This window comes from Populus nigra, chromosome 16, assembly GCF_951802175.1.
Source record: "Populus nigra chromosome 16, ddPopNigr1.1, whole genome shotgun sequence".
NCBI lineage: Eukaryota > Viridiplantae > Streptophyta > Magnoliopsida > Malpighiales > Salicaceae > Populus > Populus nigra.
This window is the reverse complement of record NC_084867.1, coordinates 12,691,183-12,714,077: the sequence shown is the minus strand read 5'-3', so window position 1 is coordinate 12,714,077 and position 22,895 is coordinate 12,691,183. Positions and strand designations below refer to the sequence as shown.

Genomic DNA, 22,895 nt, shown 5'->3' with positions numbered 1-22,895 from the left:
TTATACTTGTTTTTTATTTTAAGTGCTGGTTGGTTGAACCGGTTCGGTTCAATCTGTTTCAGGCTTTAGAAACCGAAACCGAAACCAAACCGAACCGGAATTTTTTTGTGATTTTTTAATTGGTTAATTCAGTTTTTTTTTGTTCGGTTTTTTCGGTTATTTTTTTTCCAGTTTTCTCGGGTTATCAGTTTTTTTGCTCACCCCTACCAGCCAAAGATAGGCAAATGAGAGATGGAGATCCATGCTAGACAAGTCTCTGTCACATCTTCTTTCGTCCACGGGCGAACTTCATCAAAGTAGAGCTTCCAGCATTCCATACCTTTCTGCATGGCTTGTTGCATAGATTTCTCACCATCAAAGCTTATGATTACCTGGGAACCCCCCAAGAAATGGACAACAGAGAAGCAGATGCCTAGCTGAATTAATCCATGTCTGATTTGTGCATAATCTACTCCTTGAGATATCTTGCCTACAAGACTATTTCTTAACCATAGAATTTCCTCATATGTAGTGTTCAAAGAGATGAAGTTATGAGGACGTGGTGTGGCATTATCAGATGCTTGACTCCCTGATCTTACTACCTCAAGATAGCTTCGGTTGTCTCTTACACGGATGGGGGCCTTGGCTTTGTTGTTGAGCTTGGATATTTGTTTCCCTATTCCCACTGTTTTCTGTTTCATCACTTCATCTTTTCTTCTGTGCTTAGCTACATTAACTCTCAGTTTGTAGGAATCAAACCATATGTCATTTAAATATTCTAGTAGAGTTTTGTCTGACAAATTCGAGAGGATGATGACAAAGCCAAAATGCTTTCCTGCTTGATTTGTTTTCCAAGAAACAAAGAACTTAATAACTTTGCCCTGTTTTCTGAAACGGTCTTTGAGCTTATGGTAATCGACCCAACTTGGGAAGTTTTCATAGTAACATTGTAGGTGAAAACCACGGTAGTTTGTTAAAGTCTGAGTGCTTTAGGTGATGGATGGTAGCTAAGGCTGGGGGTAATATGGCTTATATGGATGATTAGGTTGTTTTCTGTGTTTGTGAGAAGAAATTATGTTTGTTTGGAACAGTGGCTGGGTTTTTTGAAAGAGAGCTTTTCCCCCCATCATCATTCACTGTGACTTATCATTTTTTAGGAAAAGACATGTATTTTTCTTCTACCTTCTCTTTCCTTTTCTTCCTCCCTTTGTCTCCCAACAGAAGAGGTTTATATAGCCTAACATGCAACTCTATTTAGGAAACAAATATTACATTAACTCTAGGGTGTAATCTCGGGTGAGCAGAAATAGGAAACAAAAATATTTTGATTCTGATTCTATGATCATCAGTGATTTCTTTCCAGTATTTTAAAGGATGGTGCGGCTCCTTTCTTTCCTTCCATAGCTGAGACCATGAGGCACCAGTTGCTTCCTTTGAAATGAGGCAATAAAAACATGGTCTGCAGCTCTCCAATCCAGCAAAAGAAACATGGAAACCAGCAGAAAATTGCAAAGAAAAAGGAAAGAAATCAGATGGGTAAGGGTGCATGCTACAAAGTCTTATTTTTCTTATTCAGTGTGGTAGAAATCTCGTCATTTATGATGATCTAGCCCCCTCTCTAGCTTCCAATATCCTTCTTCAATTAAATCCCTCATTTTAGCACTTTTCAATTCAGTTCTTGGTCCAAAAACAATCCTTCGAATCAAGCCTGCGAACTTGGGCTAAACCCTTCTTGTGGCAGGATTCTCTACTTTCACATTAGATATTCAAATGAGAATATCTTGTGCTTCTGATATCGAAATCAAGTGATTCAAAAGCTCAAATTCATCTACGTGTCTAGGACTACAACTTTGATGGTGGATTCAAAGTGAGATAAAATCGTTTTAGAGAACAGAATCTGGCAGTAATCTGGTTGGTCAAAAAGGATCTCCTGAACTGATTTAGAAACTGACAACGCCGAGCATCCCAATATAACTGAGAGTATGACCTAAGAACAAACCAATAAAATTTGTGATGGAAATAGAGTCTTTAGTGCAAAACTCAGGTTAGGATCCTTCTCGTTAGATATTCAAACAGGAATATTATGAGCTTTTAATATCAAAATCAAGTGATTCAAAAGTCCCAAATTCATCTCCACTTGTAGAGCTACCACTTTCATGAAGGATAAAAAATGAGATAAATTTGTTTTGAAAAACATAATTGCAACCAAACTCGGCTGGAAACCTTCTCGTGGTAGGATTCCATGCTTTCACACTAGATTTCAAATAGGAATATATTGAGCTTCTGATATCGAAATCAAGCAATTCAAAAGCCCAAATTCATCTACGTGTCTCAGACTACAACTTTGATGAAGGATTTGAAGTGAAATAAAATCGTTTTAGATAACAGAATGTGGTAGGAATCTAGTTGGTCAAAAAGGTTTTCTTGATCTCATAATGCCGAGCATCCAAATCTGACTGAGAGTCTGCCCTAAGAATAGTGACCCCTAGGAACCAATAAAGGTGTAGGTCAATTTTTCAACTTGTCATGAGTGACATAATATAGTTAGGATGGTTAGATATCGTACGAAACCAAGTCAGAATCAGAGCCTAAGTTAGAACAAAAAATTACGACAACAGCAAAATTAGTTTTTTTTTAAATGCAAATTTTGAGGGATTTATATGAAGACTTCTTATCAACCTAAGAAACCTGATGCTTTTAGCAACAAAGGAGGAGGATAAAAAGAGTAGATAGCTCAAACAGGGTTCGAAAAAATATTTCTTTCTCCTCCGCTTTTGTCAATTTTCCAGCAAACATGAGCTACACTCCTACACTTGGTTCAAAAGGGGTACACACAATCTTCAGCACGTGGGGTCCAAAAATGAGTAACAACAATATTGTAGCTTCAATTTTTTCAGGAATTATGACAAGAATTTTTTGAACAATTCTAGAATCAGAGAAATTAGTACCAAGAATCCTTACTTTGTTTACAATGTCAAGAAGTCTGTCAGAGTAATCCTTGATGGTTTTTTATTCCTTCATTCTTTGCATCTCTAATTCTCTAATTAGATTTAGAACTTGCATGCCTTTCACTCGTTCATTTCCTTCATAATCCTTCAGGAAGTTCCAAATTTCATTTGATGTTTTTAGTGTCATAATTCTGGTGAAGATTGAAGATGAAATAGCTGTAAATAAGCTAGCTTTCTCCCTTGATTTCCTTTGCCCACTCTTCTTGTGATTTTTCATTTGAGCTATAGCTGAATTGTCATGCAAAGGAGGAACCTCATATGTATTTTCAATGGCTTCCTACTGATCATTAGCATCAAGGTAAGCTTCCATTCGAACAGCCCATACTTGATAATTTATTCTATCAAATACTGGTGGTGCCATCACATTCACAGAGGCTTCTGAACTCATTTTGCGTTGGTTGGGTTTTTTAGAAAAGATGATAAGTGTTTAAGGTAAGTGTTTAAGCTCTCTCAACCTTATAGATCTCTCAAGAAAGGAATAGGCTCTGATAGCAATTTGTTAGATTTTGACAGTATAAAATGTAGAGGCTAGCAATTAACACACTTATTCTAAAACTTCACACGTTTATTGATCATTAGAGATCTTATTTAAGCAACAAGAAAAAACAAAAATGCAAGTAACAAGCAACTCAATCTGCTGTTGTTACATAACAGAATCTAAGAAGATCATGCAAAATAAAGATTTATGTCAATCCTAATAGATTTTGACAATTTCAAATCAACAAGTGTTTTATTAAATCTAAAACTCTTATCAGCTTCCATATCAGCAGCTTCTGAGGCATCAATTCAACAGAGATTCTGTTTATCACTTATCTTCTAGAGATTCCTTCGTGTCAAAGATCTCATCCTGTAGATTTTCCTCACGAGATGCGGCAGCTAAATCATCAACATGATTAGTAGATGTAGAGGCCGAATCGTGAACTGTTATTTTCTGAGCTACGAGCTCGTCGGGATGAGCTGGTACTTGCTTAATTATGGACATGTCCGGAGGGTTTTCAGATGCTGAAGTAGACTTGTCAGCTGTTACTTCTTGCACTTTGGAGTCGTCCGAACGGGTATTAGATGTAGAAGCAGAATCCTCAGCAGTTAATTCCCGAACAATGGCCTCATGGATCCGTAGACCACACTTCCAGTTGTTAGTCCACACCTCATACAAGCCAAAATAGAGTGTTTTCTCATTATTTTCAGCGTTTTCATCACTTCTAAACTCAACCCGACACTTCTCCTCCGGCAATTCCTTTTTTTCCGGGCCTAACTTTGATAGATCTATTTTTACGCGCGTATACTCTCCCTCCTCTCCTATCCTTGCCATCACATAAACAGGATCATCCCAGCCAAAGGAATTCTCTTTATTCATGGATAATATGAAGCTAATTTCATACGCCTTCCCTTTGGTAGCAGTCTTTGAACCAGTTACATCAAGCCAACACCCCTCTAGCATCTCTGCAGTAACTTCCCTAGAGCTTGCAAAGAGCAAATTAATAGAATCATATTGACATAAACAAAATAGTCTCTACAAAAACTACAGCACCACTATTCAGAATCAGCAGATGCACAAAAGGTAGTGACACAGTTCCATCATGATGGTAACTAGTTTAATATACTCCTAAAATCCAATCCTGACAAGTAATGAAATATATCAAAAAACTTTTTTTTATGGTCTCGACCAAAAATGAAAGGAAACAACAGGAAGAAACTATAACTAAAACTTCGCCAAATCTCATTCCAAAGGCCCTCAAAGTTTCACTCCATATTGTATACTTCTCCTTCTTAATTTTGGATTTTAGCTATATTATTTTTCCTGATTGGTTGTTTCCTAGTTATTTGAGGTATTTAAACCAATCTTTTCAGATTTTAGGGACTTTTGTTGAATAAACTATAGACTTTTACAACTTTAGCTGTATTTTTGTCTAGCCTTAGGGTTTTATGCGTGTGTTAAACTCAAATCCATAGCTTTCTCTGTCTCATTTAATATTTCTAATTTTACTTCTATTAACAAAATACTTGTAACACAACAGCAGAAGCAGATGATGAACCACACCAAAGTTTGTAACACAACACTTCAACATGAAAATAGGCATATTATCCTCACCTTTCAGAAATTTCAGAAATTGTCCAAGCTTTACTTTCTTCCTCCGAAAAGATGCTAAGATTGTTTGGTTTAAACGTGGTTTTACCATCAGCGTCCTATAAAACATGTCGAACAATGGAATTTCCAAATTATCATCATGATCATCGCGAACTGATGATTAATTACCATTCATAAGTATTCTCACCTGTGAGAGGGCTGGTTCTGTAGCCGTCTCTGGATTTTCATTATTTGGAGATGGTTGTTGAGAGTCGCTACTTGCCTTACTGCTGTTAATATTTGTCGAAATATTCTTAATATCAAATAACGAAAGCAGTTCTGAATTTAATACACAACTATTGAAAAGTAAATTAAAGTTTAAAAACGTGTGGGATCATTGATCTCATAGGTTCTATGTTTATTTTAATATAAATACTCTGCGTGTCTAAAACAAATTGCATAATTAACTTATATTGTTTAATTTCTCGTGATATAACTACACTATACTGAATATAATATATTTCAATATAAATTTATGTTTAAATTATATAAAAGAATTGTGAATAAAAAAGATGTTCTTGTGATAAAATTCAATCCATGTGATTTTATGAGACCCATAAATTATTTAGATATGATTTGAAATCTCTAAGTTATAGTGCAGTGAATATCGCAGATGACAACTACTTTTAGATTATTATATTTGTTGTAGGAAGAGGTTTTATAAGTCAATTGTGTGTTTGTTTTACAATATGTAAAATAATACCATATTATTTCAGTTGTTATGGAAGAATATTCTTGTCAGTTCAAAAGAACATAGAGTGAGACTAACAAGTTGTGGAATGGGAATAACATTATCCTTAATCACAAATTGTAAAGAGAGAAGAGTTAAACTAATGCTAGAATCATGTGAGTTTTTCTTATTTATTTATGTTAAACAATGCCCTGTTAATTACGAAACATTCAATTACTATGAACCATGAATATGTTCTCACAGAGAAGTTCATATTCAAGACTTCACTACACTTTAAGGCCAGTTATAGATACAATTTTTCTTTATTAAGTTCAGGTCAAAAGTATAGGGATCAATTAGTAAGAGAAAACGTGAGATGTTTAATTTTTATTAAGGTAAAGGGAGAGATTTAATCCACAAAATGTATCTCCCAAGTTTTGAGAATGCTCCTTTTTTCAGCAAGAAACTACCATGTATTTGGCAGCGAATAATGAAAACAATAAATCCATTTGAATTAGTGCAAAATTTTTAAGAAATAAAACTAGATTTGTAGTCCAAAATGACGAGTATGTTCACTTTTAAAAAGATATGTTGTTCGGAGATTCATTGCTGAAAGATAGACAACTGAGACTATACAAATTGTCTCCTGGGAAGCTAGTGACAATTTTGAACCTGAGTTCATGGTATAATGGATTTTGGACTTGGCAGTTAGGTTGGCAAAGAGAGTGAAGGGCTTTTGAGCTCGATCAAGTTTCTTCCCTGAAAGGCCTCTTAAACGAGATTCAATTGTTTCAATGGAAACCAAATGCTAAAATCTAGAATATTGGAAGTGATGGGAGATTTTTAGTTAAATCTTACAGTACACTAGTTGATGGCTCCTTTACATCAAACATTTGGGATTCTGCAGATCCCCCAAAGATTCAGACATTTTTATGGTTAGCTGTGCAGAACAGATCATGTTTCGTTCTTTTAGCAGATGGTAACTTCCATTTGATCAATCTTGTTGTTCTTTTTTGTGCGGATGATCTGGAGACTTTAGACTATTTGTTACTTCAGTGCAAGTTTGCTGGGAATTATTGGTCAAAATTCTTCTCTTGGTGGGGTATCTTTTGGTGCGTCCCGGAGATTTTCGATGAGCTACTTTTTAAATGGCATACAATGGCTAAAGGCAAATTTCAAAGGAAATCATGGAATCTTTTCTTTTTGGGTGTTGCTTGGAGTATTTGGTTAATCAAGAATAATTAGGTTTTCAAGGAAATTCAACCAAATTATAAAATGTGTTTTACTCTAATATTGCATCATTGTTAGCCTGATTGAAAAATATGACTTAAACTTTAGTTATTAAGATAATGATCTTACCAGAAGTTCAGATGGATGAACATCAACGGTAAGCGGATAAGTCATACAAATTGATAGAGTCCAGACAAAATTAGTGAACTTTGTGAAGCACCTCTCCAAGTTGAAAAAAAAAAGAATAATGAAAGAATATGGAGAATAAAAATAAAAGCGAGAAAATTTTGGAGATATACTTGTTAAGCAAACAGATTTTAAAGGATATAAAATATCGAAAGTTTTTTTAATGAAGACAAATAAAAATATTGTTATTTCAATCGTTAGATGTCAAGTAAATCATTGGCTAAAATTCATAATGAAGAAGAAGAATACAAGATGTGGCAAGGCATTAATTGGTAGCTCTTCACACCTCAATTCACAAAGATTTTGTTCTTGTTTACGATCTTGATTCACCAAAAAAGTATGGAACAAATTGAAGAAGTTTTTAACAATAAATAAATAAATCCCACCTTCAATTTTTAGAGAATGATTTGACCAACACCACTCAACTCAAGGAAGTAATGTTGTTTTCCAAGATCAAGAATATTTAATTTTAAGACTGTTCAGCTGCCCCTAATGAGAAAAACACTATATTGCCTAAAAAGATAACATATTTTTTTCATATGGCTGGCTGACCTTTCGACATAGAAAAGAATAATGGACCTCATGCCACTTTCCATGTGAAATAAACTGATTAATAAACGGTGTTGAAACTGCTAATAAAAAAGATAAAAGCATATTCTTACCCTCTAAAAATCTTCTGTAAGGGACTTTCTATCTTAGAGGAGAAGCTGGAAAACACTGATCCTTTTGATGAAGCATAAAGTTAAGGTACGAATTAGTGCTGTTCTTTGATAAAGCAGGCCAATATCTTGAGGTTTAGCCTTTTTTGCAATGTTTTATTTTGAATTTGAAACTAAAAAACGGGTTAAGTTTCAATTTACCCTATGAGATTTGAAATGAGTCCATTTTCATTCCCTATGGTTTCAATCCTTTAGTCCTAAAAGTTGACAGAAAGAAACTTTTATGAAATGATTTGACGAGAATTAATATTTTATTTTCAGTTATATATCAAAATAAGATTTATATGCAAAGAGAGAGTTTAACTATTTGAACTACATCTTGAGGTCACCGAGAAAATAAAGAAATAAATATAAATTAAATCATTTGTTCATAAAGGAAGGCGCATATTCTCACCCTTTAGACCCTCTCCCGAAGAGATTTTTCATCTTGGAGAAGTCGGGAAACGATGATCCTGTACCTTCAGCACCCTTTGAAACATGCTAAACAAGAAAAAAAAATCCAAATTGACATATCATTTAAACATTTCATTTGCTCCCCTGATCATTACGAATTGATACCGTAGAAGAAATAGTATTCTGACCTTAGAAGGCGGTTCTTTAGAGCCTTTGGAATCCCCTTGTCTAGAACTCTTGGAACGAAAACTCATGATGATCTGGATGCTAAGGAAAGAGTTTTCAAGGAACTAGCTAGGTGGTACAAAGTTCAAACAATGATGGGAGCTATGTTGTTTGTGGGTATATATTTCCACGATCTAATATTATAAACCCAATCCATATATGGTCCATAAATTCACCTCACTGTTTTAAAATCTCCCTCCTTCCTGACAAAAAATCATCTACTTCGAGTGTTTTCTATGATAAAAATCTTTTCTGATAAACTTTTATTTTAGAGAATAATATAAATTATATTTTAGTATCTTATTTAATAGCTTAAGTTATCGAGTTGAGATAGTTCTTTGACATAGCATAAGAGTTTTAATGACCAAGTGGTCATTGGTTCAAATCTCACCACCTATATTTATTTGATAAAAATCAAGCACAAGGTAGTGCAGACCCATGCAAGTTTTAAGTACAAAGAGCTGACTTTCACTTGAGAGGGTATGTTAGAGAATAAAATAAATCATATCTTGGGATCTCACCTAACAGTTTAAACTATTGGGTTAAAATGGTTCTTTGACATTTCATTTATCAAATCTAAACTTGTTTTCAATATTAATGTTTTGACGAGCATCCACATTTTAAATTATGCATTTAAAAAAAAAAGTTTTCATACCACCCCATCTAAGTTCTAATCTTTAAATAATAATAATAATAATAATAATAATAATAATAATAATAGTAGTAGTAGGATGGGTGTGTTCACGAGCTCCACGATGCGCGCGATACATTTTTATGTATGTATGTAAAATAGATTGAGAGGTTTCTATGGAATATCACGAAGCAACTAATGTGGTCTTATGTGTTTTGGGCAATGATGCATCTGTAGATTACTTTTGGAATATCAAACGGCCACTTTAGCATTTTAGATTGTTTTTACTCACTTTTTCTGGGATGGTGACAACTTTTTATATTATTTATTAATTAAAGAATAATAGGCATGTGAAAGCATCGTCAGGGGAACAAGAACAACAACTTTCGTTCACTTATTACACGACACATATCTTGCATGTCCTTCCAACAACGCGCATGTTCAAAGAAATGAAAAATACCAATAGCTTGACTTAGGTAACAATGCCTTTTGACTTAGTTAATAATATTTCAGTCACCACCGTACCATATTTTTATTATGAAGTGGTATGAATTGTTATATATACAAATCGACAACCGATATAAAGTAATACAAATCTAAATTCTGAACCCAAAACACATAAGACCACATTAGTTGCTTCGTGATATTCCATGGAAACCTCTTAATCTATTTTACATACATACATAAAAATGTATCGCATCGTGGAGCTCGTGAACACACCCATCCTATTATTATTATTATTATTATTTATAAAATATATAACAATCAATACTGTTAAGAAATATATATTTATCTTGTTTTTTTTATTAAGGGTAGAATAATATTTTCAGTTTAGCCTATATATAATCACTTTGTATTTAGGTTAAAACCAGTACTTGAGAATAAATAGATTAAATGAGAATTCCAGCCTCCTCTTTTATGTTCGTTTTTCTTTTATGTTAATCTAAATTAATTTAACATGGTATCAGAGCTGATTTTATAAAATAAGAATTAATCTGCTTCTGCAAAATCTGGTATTTTAACTTTCAATTTGGTATTTCTGTTCTATTTCTGCAATTGTTTTGGTATTTCTTCTTCTGCAATTTGTGTTGTATTTTGGAGTGATAGTATAATTTCGAGAAGATATTTGTTGAGTATCTGTGATATCTGTTCAGTTTCTGCTATCTGGTATTTTATCTTTCGCTGCTTTTGCATTCTGGTTCTTTTTGTTTATTAATTATGGCTACCGAAAGAGATGATTTGCTTGTGACATTGGATGGAAAGAATTATTCGTACTGGAGTTATGTAATGAGAAATTTCCTTAAGGGTAAGAAGATGTGGGGATTTGTTAGTGGAACTTATGTGATACTCAACAATATTGAGGAGGGGGATGTTGTTCTGATAGATACATGGAAAGCAAACAATGCAAAGATTATTACTTGGATCAACAATTCTATTGAGTATTCCATAGGTACACAGTTGGCAAAGTATGAGACAACAAAGGAGGTTTGTGATCATCTGCAAAGGTTATTCACGCAATCAAATTTTGCAAAGCAGTATCAGTTAGAGAATGACATACGAGCTCTTCATCAAAAGAATATGACTATTCAGGAGTTTTATTCTGCTATGACAAATCTTTGGGATCAGTTGGCTCTTACAGAATCAGTAGAATTAAAGGCATGTGGTGCCTATATTGAACATAGAGAGCAGCAACGATTGGTATAGTTTTTAACAACACTTCGCAATGATTTTGAAGGACTTAGAGGTTCAATTCTACATCGTTCTCCATTGCCTTCTATTGATTCTGTTGTCAGTGAGTTATAGGCTGAAGAAATACGCCTTCAATCTTATTCTGAAAAGGGAATTCTTTCTACTTCCAATCCTTCTATCCTAGTAGTACCTTCTAAGCCATTCTCTAGTCATCAGAATAAGCCTTTCACAAGGGTTGGCTTCGACGATTGTAGTTTTTGTAAGCAGAAAGGTCATTGGAAGGCTCAGTGTCCCAAGTTGAGACAACATAATCAAGCTTAGAAGCATGGCAGCCAGTCATAATCTAATGCTTATAGACCACCTCATGGTTATAAACCATAACACCACAATATTGCAACAGTAGCTTCATCAGGCTCTATCAACGATCCTAGTATTCTGGCTGAGCAATTTCAGAAGTTTCTCTCCTTACAGTCACAAGCAATGTTCGCTTCTCCTTCCGTAGGTCAGTTGCCTCATAGTTACTCAAGTATGTCATATTCTAAATAGGTCTTGGATTATGGTGCTTCACATCATATGTCTCAAGATTCTTCATCCTTTACCTCTGTGTCCCTTTCATCCTCCATTCATGTTATGATTGATGATGGCACTCTCATGTCCTTAATAGGTGTTGGTTTTATTGTCACGCCTCACTTGTCTCTCCCCAATGTTTATCTTATTATGAAACTCAAATTAAATCTTGCTTCTGCTGGTCAAATATGTGATTCTAATGATTATTTAGTCATGTTTTCTATTTTTTTTTTGTATAGGATCTACAGTCTTAGAAGCTGATTGGGACAAGTTGTAGGGAGAATGGACTATATATTTTGGATGTGTTAAAAGTGTCAGTTGTCACTGTTGTTGCTACTACTACTGTTGATTTGTCTTCCTTTCGTTTGAGTCCTTCATCTTCTAATTTTTATTTATGACATTCTCATCTAGGTCATGTTTCATCTTCTCGTTTAAGGTTTTTGGCATCCACATGAGCTTTAGAAAATTTGAACACTTGCGATATTTCTTATTGTAGTGGATGTAAACTAGCAAAATTTTCCGCTTTACCTTTTAATCAAAGTATTTATGTTTCTTCTTCACCTTTTGATTTGATTTATTCTGATGTATGGGGACCTTCTTCTATTGCTACAAAAGGAGGGTCTCGATATTATGTTTCACTTATTGATGATCATACTCGTTATTGTTCGGTTTATTTAATAAAACAACGTTCTGAATTCTATGAGATATATACATCCTTTCGAGCTCTTGTGAAAACCCAACATTCTACTGTAATCAAATGCTTTAAATGTGATTTGGGTGAGGAATACACTTCTAACAAATTTTGTCAGTTACTTGCCTTAGATGGAACCATTCACCAAACTTCATGTACAAATACTTCTGAGTTGTTGCTGAAAGAAAACATAGGCACATTATTGAAACTGCTCGTTCTTTTTTGTTGTTTGCTTTTGTTCCTATTGAGTTTTGGGGAGAAGTTGTCCTTACTGATGTAAGTTTGATTAATACCATTCCATCCTCTCATAGTTCAGGTTTGTCTCATTTTAAAAAGTTATATAGGTTTGTCCCCGATTATTCCTCTTTTAAAGTTTTTGGATGTACTTATTTCGTTCTTTGACCTCATACAGAACGCAATAAGTTATCGTTTCGATCTACTATTTGTGTCTTTCTGAGTTATGGTGAAGGTAAAAAAGGGTATCGTTGTTTTGATCCAATAACTTAGAAACTTTATGTGTCTCATCATATTGTCTTTCTCGAACATATACCTTTCTTTTCTATTCCATCCACTACTCATACCTTGACTAGATCTGATATTATTCGTATAGATCCCTTTTCTGAGGATTTTGGTAGTTTATCATCTCAGGTTCCTAGTACCTCAGGTACCCCTTCCTATGTTCGATTAATTTGTACTCTCCAACACACCTGAAACTCCATTCTCATCTATAGCCCCCCAAGCTTTGTCAGAGATTGTGGATCCACCTCTACATCAATCCATATGTATTTATAAGTCCACAAAACTACCAGACTTTGCTTATTCTTGTTATTCTTCATCATTTACTTCCTTTTTAGCTTCTATTCATTGTCTTTTTTAGCCCTCTTCCTATAAAGAGGTCATTCTTGATCCTCTTTAGCAACAAGCTATGGATGAGGAACTCTATGCTTTGCATAAGATAAATACTTGGAATTTGGTTCCTCTACTTTTTTGTAAGAGTGTTTTTGGTTGTCGTTGGGTGTATACAAATCAAGACTAATTATGATGGGTCTATTGAGTGATACAAAGCTAGGTTGGTTGCAAAATGATACTCTCAACAGTATGGTATGGATTATGAGGAGATATTTGCCCCTGTTGCAAAAATGACTACTATTTATACTCTTATTGTCGTAGCTTCGGTTCGTCAATGGCATATCTCACAACTTGATGTTAAAAATGCCTTCTTGAATGGAGATCTTCAAGAAGAAGTCTATATGGTGCCTCCTCCTAGTGTTTCACATGACTCTGGGTATGTTTATAAACTCAAGAAAGCATTATATGGTCTCAAACAAGCACCTCGTGCTTGGTTTGAGAAATTTTCTGTTGTGATCTCATCTCTTGGGTTTGATTCTAGTAGTCATGATTCTGCCCTGTTTATTAAGTGCATTGATGCAGGTCATATCATTTTGTCCTTATATGTTGATGACATGATTATTACTGGTGATGACATTGATGGTATCTCAATTTTGAAGACAGAATTGGCTAGACAGTTTGAAATGAAGGATTTGGGTTCTCTTCGATATTTCCTGGGTATTGAGACAGCTTACTCACCTAGAGGTTACCTTCTTTCCCAATCAAAATATGTTGCAGATATTCTTGAGCGGGCTAGACTTACTAATAACAAGATTGTAGATACTCTCATTGAAGTTAACGCAAGATATTCTTCTTCTGATGGTTTACCTTTGATATATCCTACTTTATATCGTACTATTGTTGGGAGTTTGGTATATCTCACCATTACTCGTCTAGATATCGCATATGTTGTTCATATTATTAGTCAATTTGTTGCTTCTCCTACTACTGTTCAGTTGGCAGTCATTCTTTGTATTTTGCGATATCTTTGAGATACAGTCTTCCAGAGTCTTTTACTTTCATCCACCTCTTTCTTGGAGATGCGTGCATACTCTGATGCTGATCATGATAGTGATCCCACATATCGCAAGTCTATTACTAGTTTCTGTATCTTTTTAGGTGATTCTCTTATTTCTTGGAAGAGCAAGAAACAATCTATTGTTTCTCAATCCTCCACTGAAGCAGAATATCGTGATATGACATCTACTACCAAAGAGATTGTTTGGTTACGTTGGTTACTTGTGGATATGGAAGTTTTCCTTTCTCATCCTACTCTTATGTACTGTGACAACCAAAGTTCCATTCAGATTGCTCACAACTCGGTTTTTCATGAACGAACTAAGCATATTGAGATCGATTGTCATCTTACTCGTCATCATCTTAAGCATGACACCATTACTCTGCCTTTTGTTTCTTCTTCCTTGCAGATTGCAGATTTCTTTACCAAGTCGCAATCCATTTCTCGTTTTTGTTTTCTAGTTGGCAAACTCTCGATGCTTGTAGCTGCCGCATTGTGAGTTTGAGGGGGGATGTTAAGAAATATATATTTATCTTGTTTCTTTATTAAAGGTAAAATAATATTTTCAATTTAACCTATATATAATCACTTTGTATTTAGGTTAAAACCATTACTTGAGAATAAATAGATTAAATGAGAATTCCAGTCTCTTTCTCTTTTATGTTTGTTTTTTTTATGTTAATCTAAATTAATTTAACAAATACCACTTCTTCATAAAAATATGTTACGGTGGTGACTGAAATATTCAAAACTAAGTCAAAAGGCATTGTTAACTAAGTCAAGCTATTGGTACTTTTCATTTCTTGGAACATGCGCGTTGTTGGAAAGACATGCAGATATTTGTCGTGTAATAAGTGAACGAAAGTTGTTGTTCTTGTTCCCCTGACGATGCTTTCACATGCCTCTTATTCTTTAATTAATAAATAATCTAAAAAGTTGTCAACTTGCCCTTGTGTTTTAGTTAATTTATAAAAATAATTTACTTAAAAACCTTACGTGGGGGAGTTATGAAGCAAACTTTGAGGCATATTGATCATGGGTTAAAAACAATAATTGAATTCTACAAGATTGAATCTTGTGCTGTGTTGTTTCCCAGTAGCTTGATGTGGCGCTTCAAATTCGATTTGACCCTAACAAAGTAAAAGATGAACGAAAACAACAGATAAAACAAAATCAAAACAAAAATTATAATATTAGTATAAGAAAAGAGGAGAAGGAATAATAAATATATAAATCTTTGTTCAAGATCGGGAAATCCATTTGCTCAAAAAAATTCATCACTGTGAGACATATAATCCAAAGCCACTACCGACAAGCCTATAACTTCTCCCAAGTCTCATCACCTAGTGTCCCTAATGGAGCCAAAAAAATATTCAACAAATTGGGTAATTAGCACACACAAACGGCTAATTAACTTAGCGGGAATTATTTTTTTTTGGGGTGAAATAGCATAAATTTCGATGTTGTAGTTCTAAATTGTGATGTTTAATTAAATATTACATTTCTAAAACACAACTTTAGTTAAATTAAGGATTAAACAGTTCATCGGTTCATAATTATTAGTTAATCTAGTCAATTAATTCCAAAAATAACAATAAAAAACACAAAACTATCAAAATCAAGAGTCCAAAATGATTTTTTAAAATCTAAAAATCTAATGGTCGTAGTAGCAATTTCATAGTTACTTTGAGGAAACATTCTTCAAAAACTCTTGTAAAAGTTTGAGTGCGATCTATTGGTTGAATAAAAAATTATGGTCTTTTATAGTCATCATTCTGGTTTGGCGCGTCTAGACCTTCTCTTAGGCCTAGACCTGTTTCATTGGTTCGTAAATATATTTGTCAGGCTATCCACATAATCTGTTTATGACAGATCCTCATCTAGTTGTGGCAGACTCATACCTAACTACATAAAATCACCGGTTATTGCAAGTCTAACTACATGATTCACACTCCTAGAACATATTTGGAAGAAAAAATCTATAAAATTATAGATTTTGCATAAAATAATCAACCAGTTCATATATCTAGATCAACTAGTTAGTTAGTTAAGCAAAATGATTATAATTGAGACTACATGTTAAGTTGCGGCATTTTAGAAATGTGAAATGTTTAAATGTTGTTATTTTAAAACGTGATAATTATCTTATCACACTTAAAAATAGAGATATATATTTAATAAATATTAGCCTAATTTGTTATTTCACTTGATCATAAAAAAAAATGTTATTTTATCAAAAAAAATTTAACTGGCTACGCTAATTTTTTTTCTTGTTTAAATCTAAAAATATTCGGGTGTTGAGGACGTGGGAAGGAGGGAAAAATACGGAGGTTGCAGTAAACTATGACAAATTAATAGAAGACTAGAGGTGAGGAATCCAATGTCCCTGGGATTAGGCTATATATTATTATATTCAGAATGATGTTGGTACGCTATTTCATTAAAAATATTAGATTTATTATTAAAATAATTCCTACAAGGATAGATAAGAAAAACTAATAATCTAGGAAATACGAAGAATTATTTTCAAAATAAACTTTATATTTTGATGAAAGATGGGATGGATCTGTTAACATATTTAATAATTTCTCACGTAAGTTTTGAAAGATTTATGGATATCGGTGCTAGTCTAGTTGATTTTGAAAAATTAAGAGCATGGGTGTACTTGATATTGTGTTTTAGAAGTATTTTTTTAAAAAAATTCTTTAAATTAATATTTTTTTTATTTTTTAGATCATTTAAATGTGCTAATGTCAAAAATAATTTTGAAAAAATAAAAAAAAATTATTTTGATGTGTTTTGGAATAAATTAAAAGCACTTTCACAAGCAACCGCTACCACCAAAGGCGGAGCCAGGAATTTTTCCTACCCTGAGCTACTTAACAAATATATAAATTTGTTTTTCAAAATCAATTATTAACTCATGTACATGAATTTGTGAAGTTAGAGTAAAGTTTTAATTATTCAAATACACTATCCAAAATATTAAAAAAATAAATTTGAAAATTCATAAAATTGAAGTGAAAGTAAAAATAAACTCACTATTGAAGTTACATCATTCGATATTTTGTGGAATAGAATTCATCTATAATCGAATTTGAATCGATATTGTAACAACCCCTCAACCGGGATAAAATAACAATCTCAAGTCAACTGAAAAATAAAGTAATTTAAATTTTCCCTCTCTCAATTCATCATTCCTTCACTTGATTCTTTCTTAGATTAGTGTTTTATAAGTGGGACTTTGTAAGTTTACAAGGTTATTCTCTTACTTTTCTTTTCTTTTTCCTTAGATTTTTTTTTATGTTTTTCCCTTACTTTTCTCTCTTTCTCTCTCACCTTTTCTTTTCTTTCTTTTTCTATTCTGCTTCTACTCAGTCGGCAGCTTATAACAGCAAAATGAATAAGGAAAAAAATTGAAAGATAAATAAATTGAAGGGTTATTTTAAAAATGTGTAAGGGTGAGCTCTAAAATCTAGAAGGAAAGAAGAAAGAAGGAAGGAAAAAAACCATCGATGCAGAACCCAATATATTTTACGCGTTGATCATAAATGAAGGCAAAACTGCAATGATTAAAATGCCATTGTGAAAGTCGGAGTTTTGCCGCTAGACGGTGTCGTACATATCGTCCAAAGAGTACGGAAGAATCTAGGCGTGTTCGCGTTAGGTACTAGCACAACTGAATTTTTCAGATTAAATATTATTTTATTTATACAAAAATATTAAATTGTCTCTGACCAAGCTTCATGGTTAAAAATAAAACTGAAAGATCAATGGCGATGGAATCTGGTTTGGCGTAGGAAGCTCTTATCTTATGAAGAGCAACAATATCATCATTTGCTCTCAATGTTGGAGCCAACGATAATTTGCCAAGGAAAAGATGACAAACTTATATGGCCATGCAATTCTGATGGCAGCTTCTCAGTTAAATCGTGTTGCACCCTAATTGACAATACCTCCTCTGCGACTGATAGAGTCTTCGAAGCCAATGTTTGGATTAAAGGGGCCCCTCCGAAAGTTCAGGTGTTTCTCTGGTTGACAGTACAGGACAAAGTTAGTAGAAGAGCTTTTTTCCATCAACGGACTGTTTTGTCTGCCACACAAGCTTCATGTGTCTTTTGCAACTCAAATTTGGAAACCTCAGAGCATCTTTTTATACATTGTAACTTTTCTAGGAGTGTTTGGATGAAAGTTTTGGATTGGTGGGGTATCCAATGTTGTTTACCGAGAACAATTGACTTGCTACTTCTGCAGTGGCCCGAAATGGTTCATGGCAAATTCCAAAGATCAGCTTGGAGATTAATTTCAAGTAGTACTATTTGGGGTATATGGTTACTGAGGAACAAAATTGTTTTTGAGGAGGGAACTATAAACTTGTTTGATTGTTTCTTCACCATCCTTCATCGGGTTGCTATTTGGTTGCATACTCAAGATTCAAACTTTAATTATACAGGAAATGACCTCTTAAAATCTTCTGATGGCATCAAATTATGGTGTAATAAGAAATCTTAGGTAGTTTTCTTATTGTTTGCTGTAATAGATCAGTTTTTTTCTTTTTTTCTTTTTTTTTTCTTTTTTATATTGCTTGTATTTTTCTTTGGCTATTCGCTTTATGGCCTTCTCAATATACTCTCGATGATTATCAAAAAAAAAAAACTGAAAAGATAAAAACACTCAACCCAATGACTTTGTGACAATACTAAATCTCCAGTAAAAGTTGGAGCCCTCGCATAAAATTAATTAATTTGGTCAAAATATCTTTTGGGATCATGTGACTTCCAGAGTTGTTTAATTTCTTGTTCCATTTTTCTCATACAAATCGTCTAAATTAGAACCCTGCAGGTTTGACGAACTTGAAAAACCGTTATGGAAGCACTTTCTCATAGTTTCCTTCTCATAGATCACATTAATTAGGCAATATCATCTTCAAATCTTAAACGTCTGGCCTACCTTTACCTCATTTCTGTCATATATATGTAATCTCTTTCTTCTGTTTCTTCTAGGCTTAAGCCCCCTTTTCTACCAAAAAAGTAAAAATAAAATGTCTAGCCCACCATAGCCAGCCAATGTTTACGAGCTTTTCTTGGGTTGACGAGAACTATCCCAACTTCAAGCTGAGTTGCTTGTTACATCCTTGTGTAGACCTCTCCTTAATGGAGTATGTACAAGTTTAAACTTGAAGCTGGGCTATAGCCCACCTAACTGACCTAAGCCTTCAACATGTTTTTGTTTTTAGTTACCATATTTCTAAACACACTAGAAATGTGAATTTTGTTTATATTTGGAAGGTATCATGATAATACACGATACTTTAATTCTTAATTATTTAATGTAGTCCCAATATCATTTTATTCAAAGTTCATTAAGGTCCAATTAAGCCCCCCTAAAAAAAAAGAGGAACGAGAAAAGAAAGACACATCTTGCCCAACATGTATATTTTTTTGTGGTTGTGTTTATGAATTAGAGTGTGAATCTCACATGTTAATCCAGATTAAATTACATCAATATAAAATAATATTGTCTTTAAATTCTTCCTCAATTATATTAATATTTCATTATATATTTCACTTGTGCGGTCTTGGCTCCAGCACATCTGGGAAAACTCATCACCACGTGAGGCATTCAACACGAAAGGTTAATATTCCAATTCCAACTTCATAATAAAAAAATGTGGTACAGTGCTGACTGAAATATTATTAACTAAGGCAAAAGGCATTGTTAATTAAGTCAAGCTATTGGTATTTTTCATTTCTTTGAACATGCGCGTTGTTGGAAAGACATGCAAGATATTTGTCGTGTAATAAGTGAACGAAAGTTGTTGTTCTTGTTCCCCTGACGATGCTTTCACATGCCTCTTATTCTTTAATTAATAAATAATCTAAAAAGTTACCCGTCCCAGAAAAAGTGAGTAAAAAGAATCTAAAATGCTAAAGTGACCGTTTGATATTCTTCTACAGGCATCATTGCCTTCTCTTTTTCCTTTTTTCAAGGAGAACTCAATATGTTTTAAAATTAAAAGTATATTTGTGGTTATATTTTAAAAGTATTTTTGTAAAAAATTATTTTTTATTTTAAATTAATATTTTTTATAGTGTTTTAAGGTGACTTTGATATGTTGATATTAAAAATATTATTTAAAAAATAATAAAAAATATTATTTAATTTGATATATTTCTAAAAAAATATATATTTTTTCAAAATTATAATCATATTTACAAACACCTCCTCAATCGCATTATATTGTCAAAAATATTGTCAAAAATATTGTCAAAAATTAAGTTATATAGCATTAAAATCATTATGAAACACACTTACGAGGATTTCTACCCAGTCAACTCTACTACTATTTATTATTATTTTTGTCTTGCTTCAGTAGGCTCTCTTCTTTTTTTTTGGGACAGGTTAAAAAGTGATCGATCCTTTTCTAAAGCTGTAACGTCGCAGAATTTATTAGGATTCAAAAATCTGTGGGACTAGAAGATTAAGGAGAGGAAACCTAAGCCAGAGGCGCAGAGAAGCGAACCTGACGATTCGACATTGTGAAGGATAGGCTGAGGGAGGTAAGAATAAATGCTTACTCCTGACTTGTTTAAATCCCTTGGTCAATGCATTCTCAAAGTGAAGATTTGCTCTAGCATTTAAAGCCGTGTGTTTTTATTCTTAGAACTATGATGATATAGAATTAGATGGTTGCTTTTTTCCTGCATGCTTCACTGCTTCCCTTTTTATGCTGTGTTAAACAGTGCATGGATTAACCGGTAAAACTTATTATCTAATTCATGAAATTAAAATAACTCCGTCAAAAAAAAAAATCACAAAGCTTATCTTAAAAAAAAACTAATATTGAAAAATAAAATAAAAAAAATAAGTTAAAAAAATGTCGATCCATGTTAACTTTTTAAACTTGTGAATTAAGTTATTAGACTGAAAAACACCATACATTGAAAAACTGCGAAACTTAATCCCCAATAAATCAAATGTTGAAGGATCAAATCGGGAAAAAAAATCAATTACACAAAATGATATGAAGTAAAAAAATATATAATTAAAAGAATGAGGATAAAAACTGAAATAAAAAAAATTAGAAGGAAATAATTTTTTTTATTGAAGAGTTAAATTGAAAAGAAAAATAAATTTGATGAATTAAAAAAAAATAATATATAAAGACTTGAAATTGAAGGACTAATTATTAAAGCAATTGCAGAGGTACTTTAAGGTAGACAAAAATGAAAAAAATAGAGAGGACATATAAAACTGTAGCGAAGGATGTCTACCTAGCAGCCTTGGAAGAAGACTGGGATAGGATGATTCGTGCTTGCAGTGGCAGCAGTAATATGTACGTGATGTCTCCAGTAACGGTTTCGGAAGATACTCCATTGCACCTGGCAGTGTATAGCAAAAAGGTTGAGCCGCTTCAAACTCTACTTGATATTGCCAAAAAAAATCCAATGCTCGGGAATCCCTGTACAAAAAAGAACGCGTATGGAAATACAGTTCTTCATGAAGCAGTTTTTGCTGGAAATATGGAAGCAGTAGAGCACTTGCTCAAGTTTACCCCTAAAGAACACGGTGAATTTCATCCTTCAATGCAACTTGAGACTAAAAACGCGCTTGGGGAGACTCCATTGTATAGAGCTGCTGCATGTGGTAAGAAAGAAATAGTGGAGCATTTAGCCGGACAAACGGGCCAAATCCCAGGGGGAAAGCTATCAGAGGATCACTGCAAGAGAGGAGATTTAAAGCCGATTCTTCATGCTGCCATCCAAGGACACCACTTTGGTTTTGTTCTTAATCCTTTTATTCTCTCTCAAACGAGACTCTTAAGACATCTAGCACACACATTCATCCCCACACATTTTAGGTACAACTTAAATCTACAATTTACTAGAAAAAAAGAAAGTAAAATGACATTATACTTTCTAATGCAGACACTGCTCTGACGTTGCTGAACCTGGATCCATCACTTTATGAAATGGAGGACGATCAGGGAATGACCTGTCTTCATGTCCTTGCAGCAATTCCTAGTGCTTTCAAGAGTGGATATGCACTGCGCCGAATCACCATTACGAACTTGTTCTACTGTTGTATGTTTGATGCAACATTTTTTCTTCTATTTAATTACTTATTTATATTATCAGCGTTAATAAGCTAACCCCAGCTCGAACATCTGCTCTCAAGGCAAGCTGTTTAACCGGCTGATTAAACACTGATTCTCGAGTTTTTATTTTTTTTGAACATGTTAAATTGCTTACACTACTTTAAATCCCAGAAGGTTTGATTTGACTTAAGTTGTGAGTTTTTTGCAGGCCTTTCCGCCGCAAATGGTGATGGCGACCAGAGCCGGAGTAAAAAAGGTACTGAAGACTGAAATTATTTTGCCATCTTGGACAGCTTAACTATTAAATTGATAATAATAATTTTCCACTGATGATGCTCCCTGGTTCTTGTGGTTTTGAAATCGAGCAAGTATAAACAACAACCGTACTGCTCATGCAACAAAATCCTCAGTAAATGCCTATAGTAATTCGTCGAGGGACGAAATTTCCTGCTGCCAAGCAAGAAATATCATCGGCCTTGCACTTAGAGATTGGGAGGTAGACCGCAAGAGCGGGCCGATGGATTGACCCAGTCTCGAGCTTGGGTTTATCGTTTTCCCTACGGGGGGCTAGTACTGTCCACCCGAATATAAGTACAATAAGAACCACCCTATAATCTTTCTAAAAAGCATTTGAAAATGTTGACATTAATCCTTTCAAAAACACATGCGTGTACTGGGGAAATTGTTGAAAAGATAGGAGAGAAGATAGCCTACATGCAGATCACAGTATGGATAGAACATTAGAAAATATCTTTTTTTAAATAAAAAAACACCG

General features: G+C 33.6%; 2 protein-coding genes across 4 annotated transcripts in view; one reads left to right on the top strand and one right to left on the bottom strand.

Annotated features, from left to right (window-relative positions):
- LOC133675315 (uncharacterized) overlaps window positions 1-22,895 on the top strand; it is an 81,782-nt gene that overhangs the window by 56,148 nt on the left and 2,739 nt on the right. Inside the window, exons 1-3 of one of the 2 annotated variants that reach the window (XM_062096658.1) lie at window positions 21,210-21,801; window positions 21,951-22,106; window positions 22,329-22,376. In XM_062096658.1, coding sequence (XP_061952642.1) covers window positions 21,249-21,801; window positions 21,951-22,106; window positions 22,329-22,376 — 757 coding nt within the window. In that variant the 5' untranslated portion in view covers window positions 21,210-21,248. Of the gene's footprint in view, window positions 1-21,209; window positions 21,802-21,950; window positions 22,107-22,328; window positions 22,377-22,895 lie in introns of those variants that run through there. The other variant, XM_062096657.1, reaches the window with a different exon arrangement.
- Window positions 3,751-8,705, bottom strand: LOC133676272 (uncharacterized). 2 transcript variants are annotated; one of them, XM_062097921.1, is made up of 5 exons: window positions 8,502-8,705; window positions 8,315-8,400; window positions 5,264-5,345; window positions 5,080-5,174; window positions 3,751-4,444 (listed from the first exon to the last, which is right to left on the bottom strand). In XM_062097921.1, the coding sequence occupies exons 1-5, from the start codon at window positions 8,565-8,567 to the stop codon at window positions 3,793-3,795; spliced, it is 981 nt and encodes a 326-aa protein (XP_061953905.1). In that variant the 5' UTR covers window positions 8,568-8,705; the 3' UTR covers window positions 3,751-3,792. The 2 variants fall into 2 exon arrangements, with proteins under 2 accessions (XP_061953905.1, XP_061953906.1); XM_062097922.1 differs by having other exon boundaries at window positions 5,264-5,342.

What these genes read in the sequence shown, in the direction of transcription:
- LOC133676272 (XM_062097921.1), bottom strand. Translation starts at nt 8,567, where the DNA reads ATGAGTTTTCGTTCCAAGAGTTCTAGACAAGGGGATTCCAAAGGCTCT. An exon ending in CTAAAGAACCGCCTTCTAAG is followed by an intron (nt 8,401 to 8,501) that starts GTCAGAATACTA and finishes TTTCTTGTTTAG; the next exon opens with CATGTTTCAAAGGGTGCTGA. An exon ending in ATTTCTGAAATTTCTGAAAG is followed by an intron (nt 4,445 to 5,079) that starts GTGAGGATAATA and finishes TGCAAGCTCTAG; the next exon opens with GGAAGTTACTGCAGAGATGC.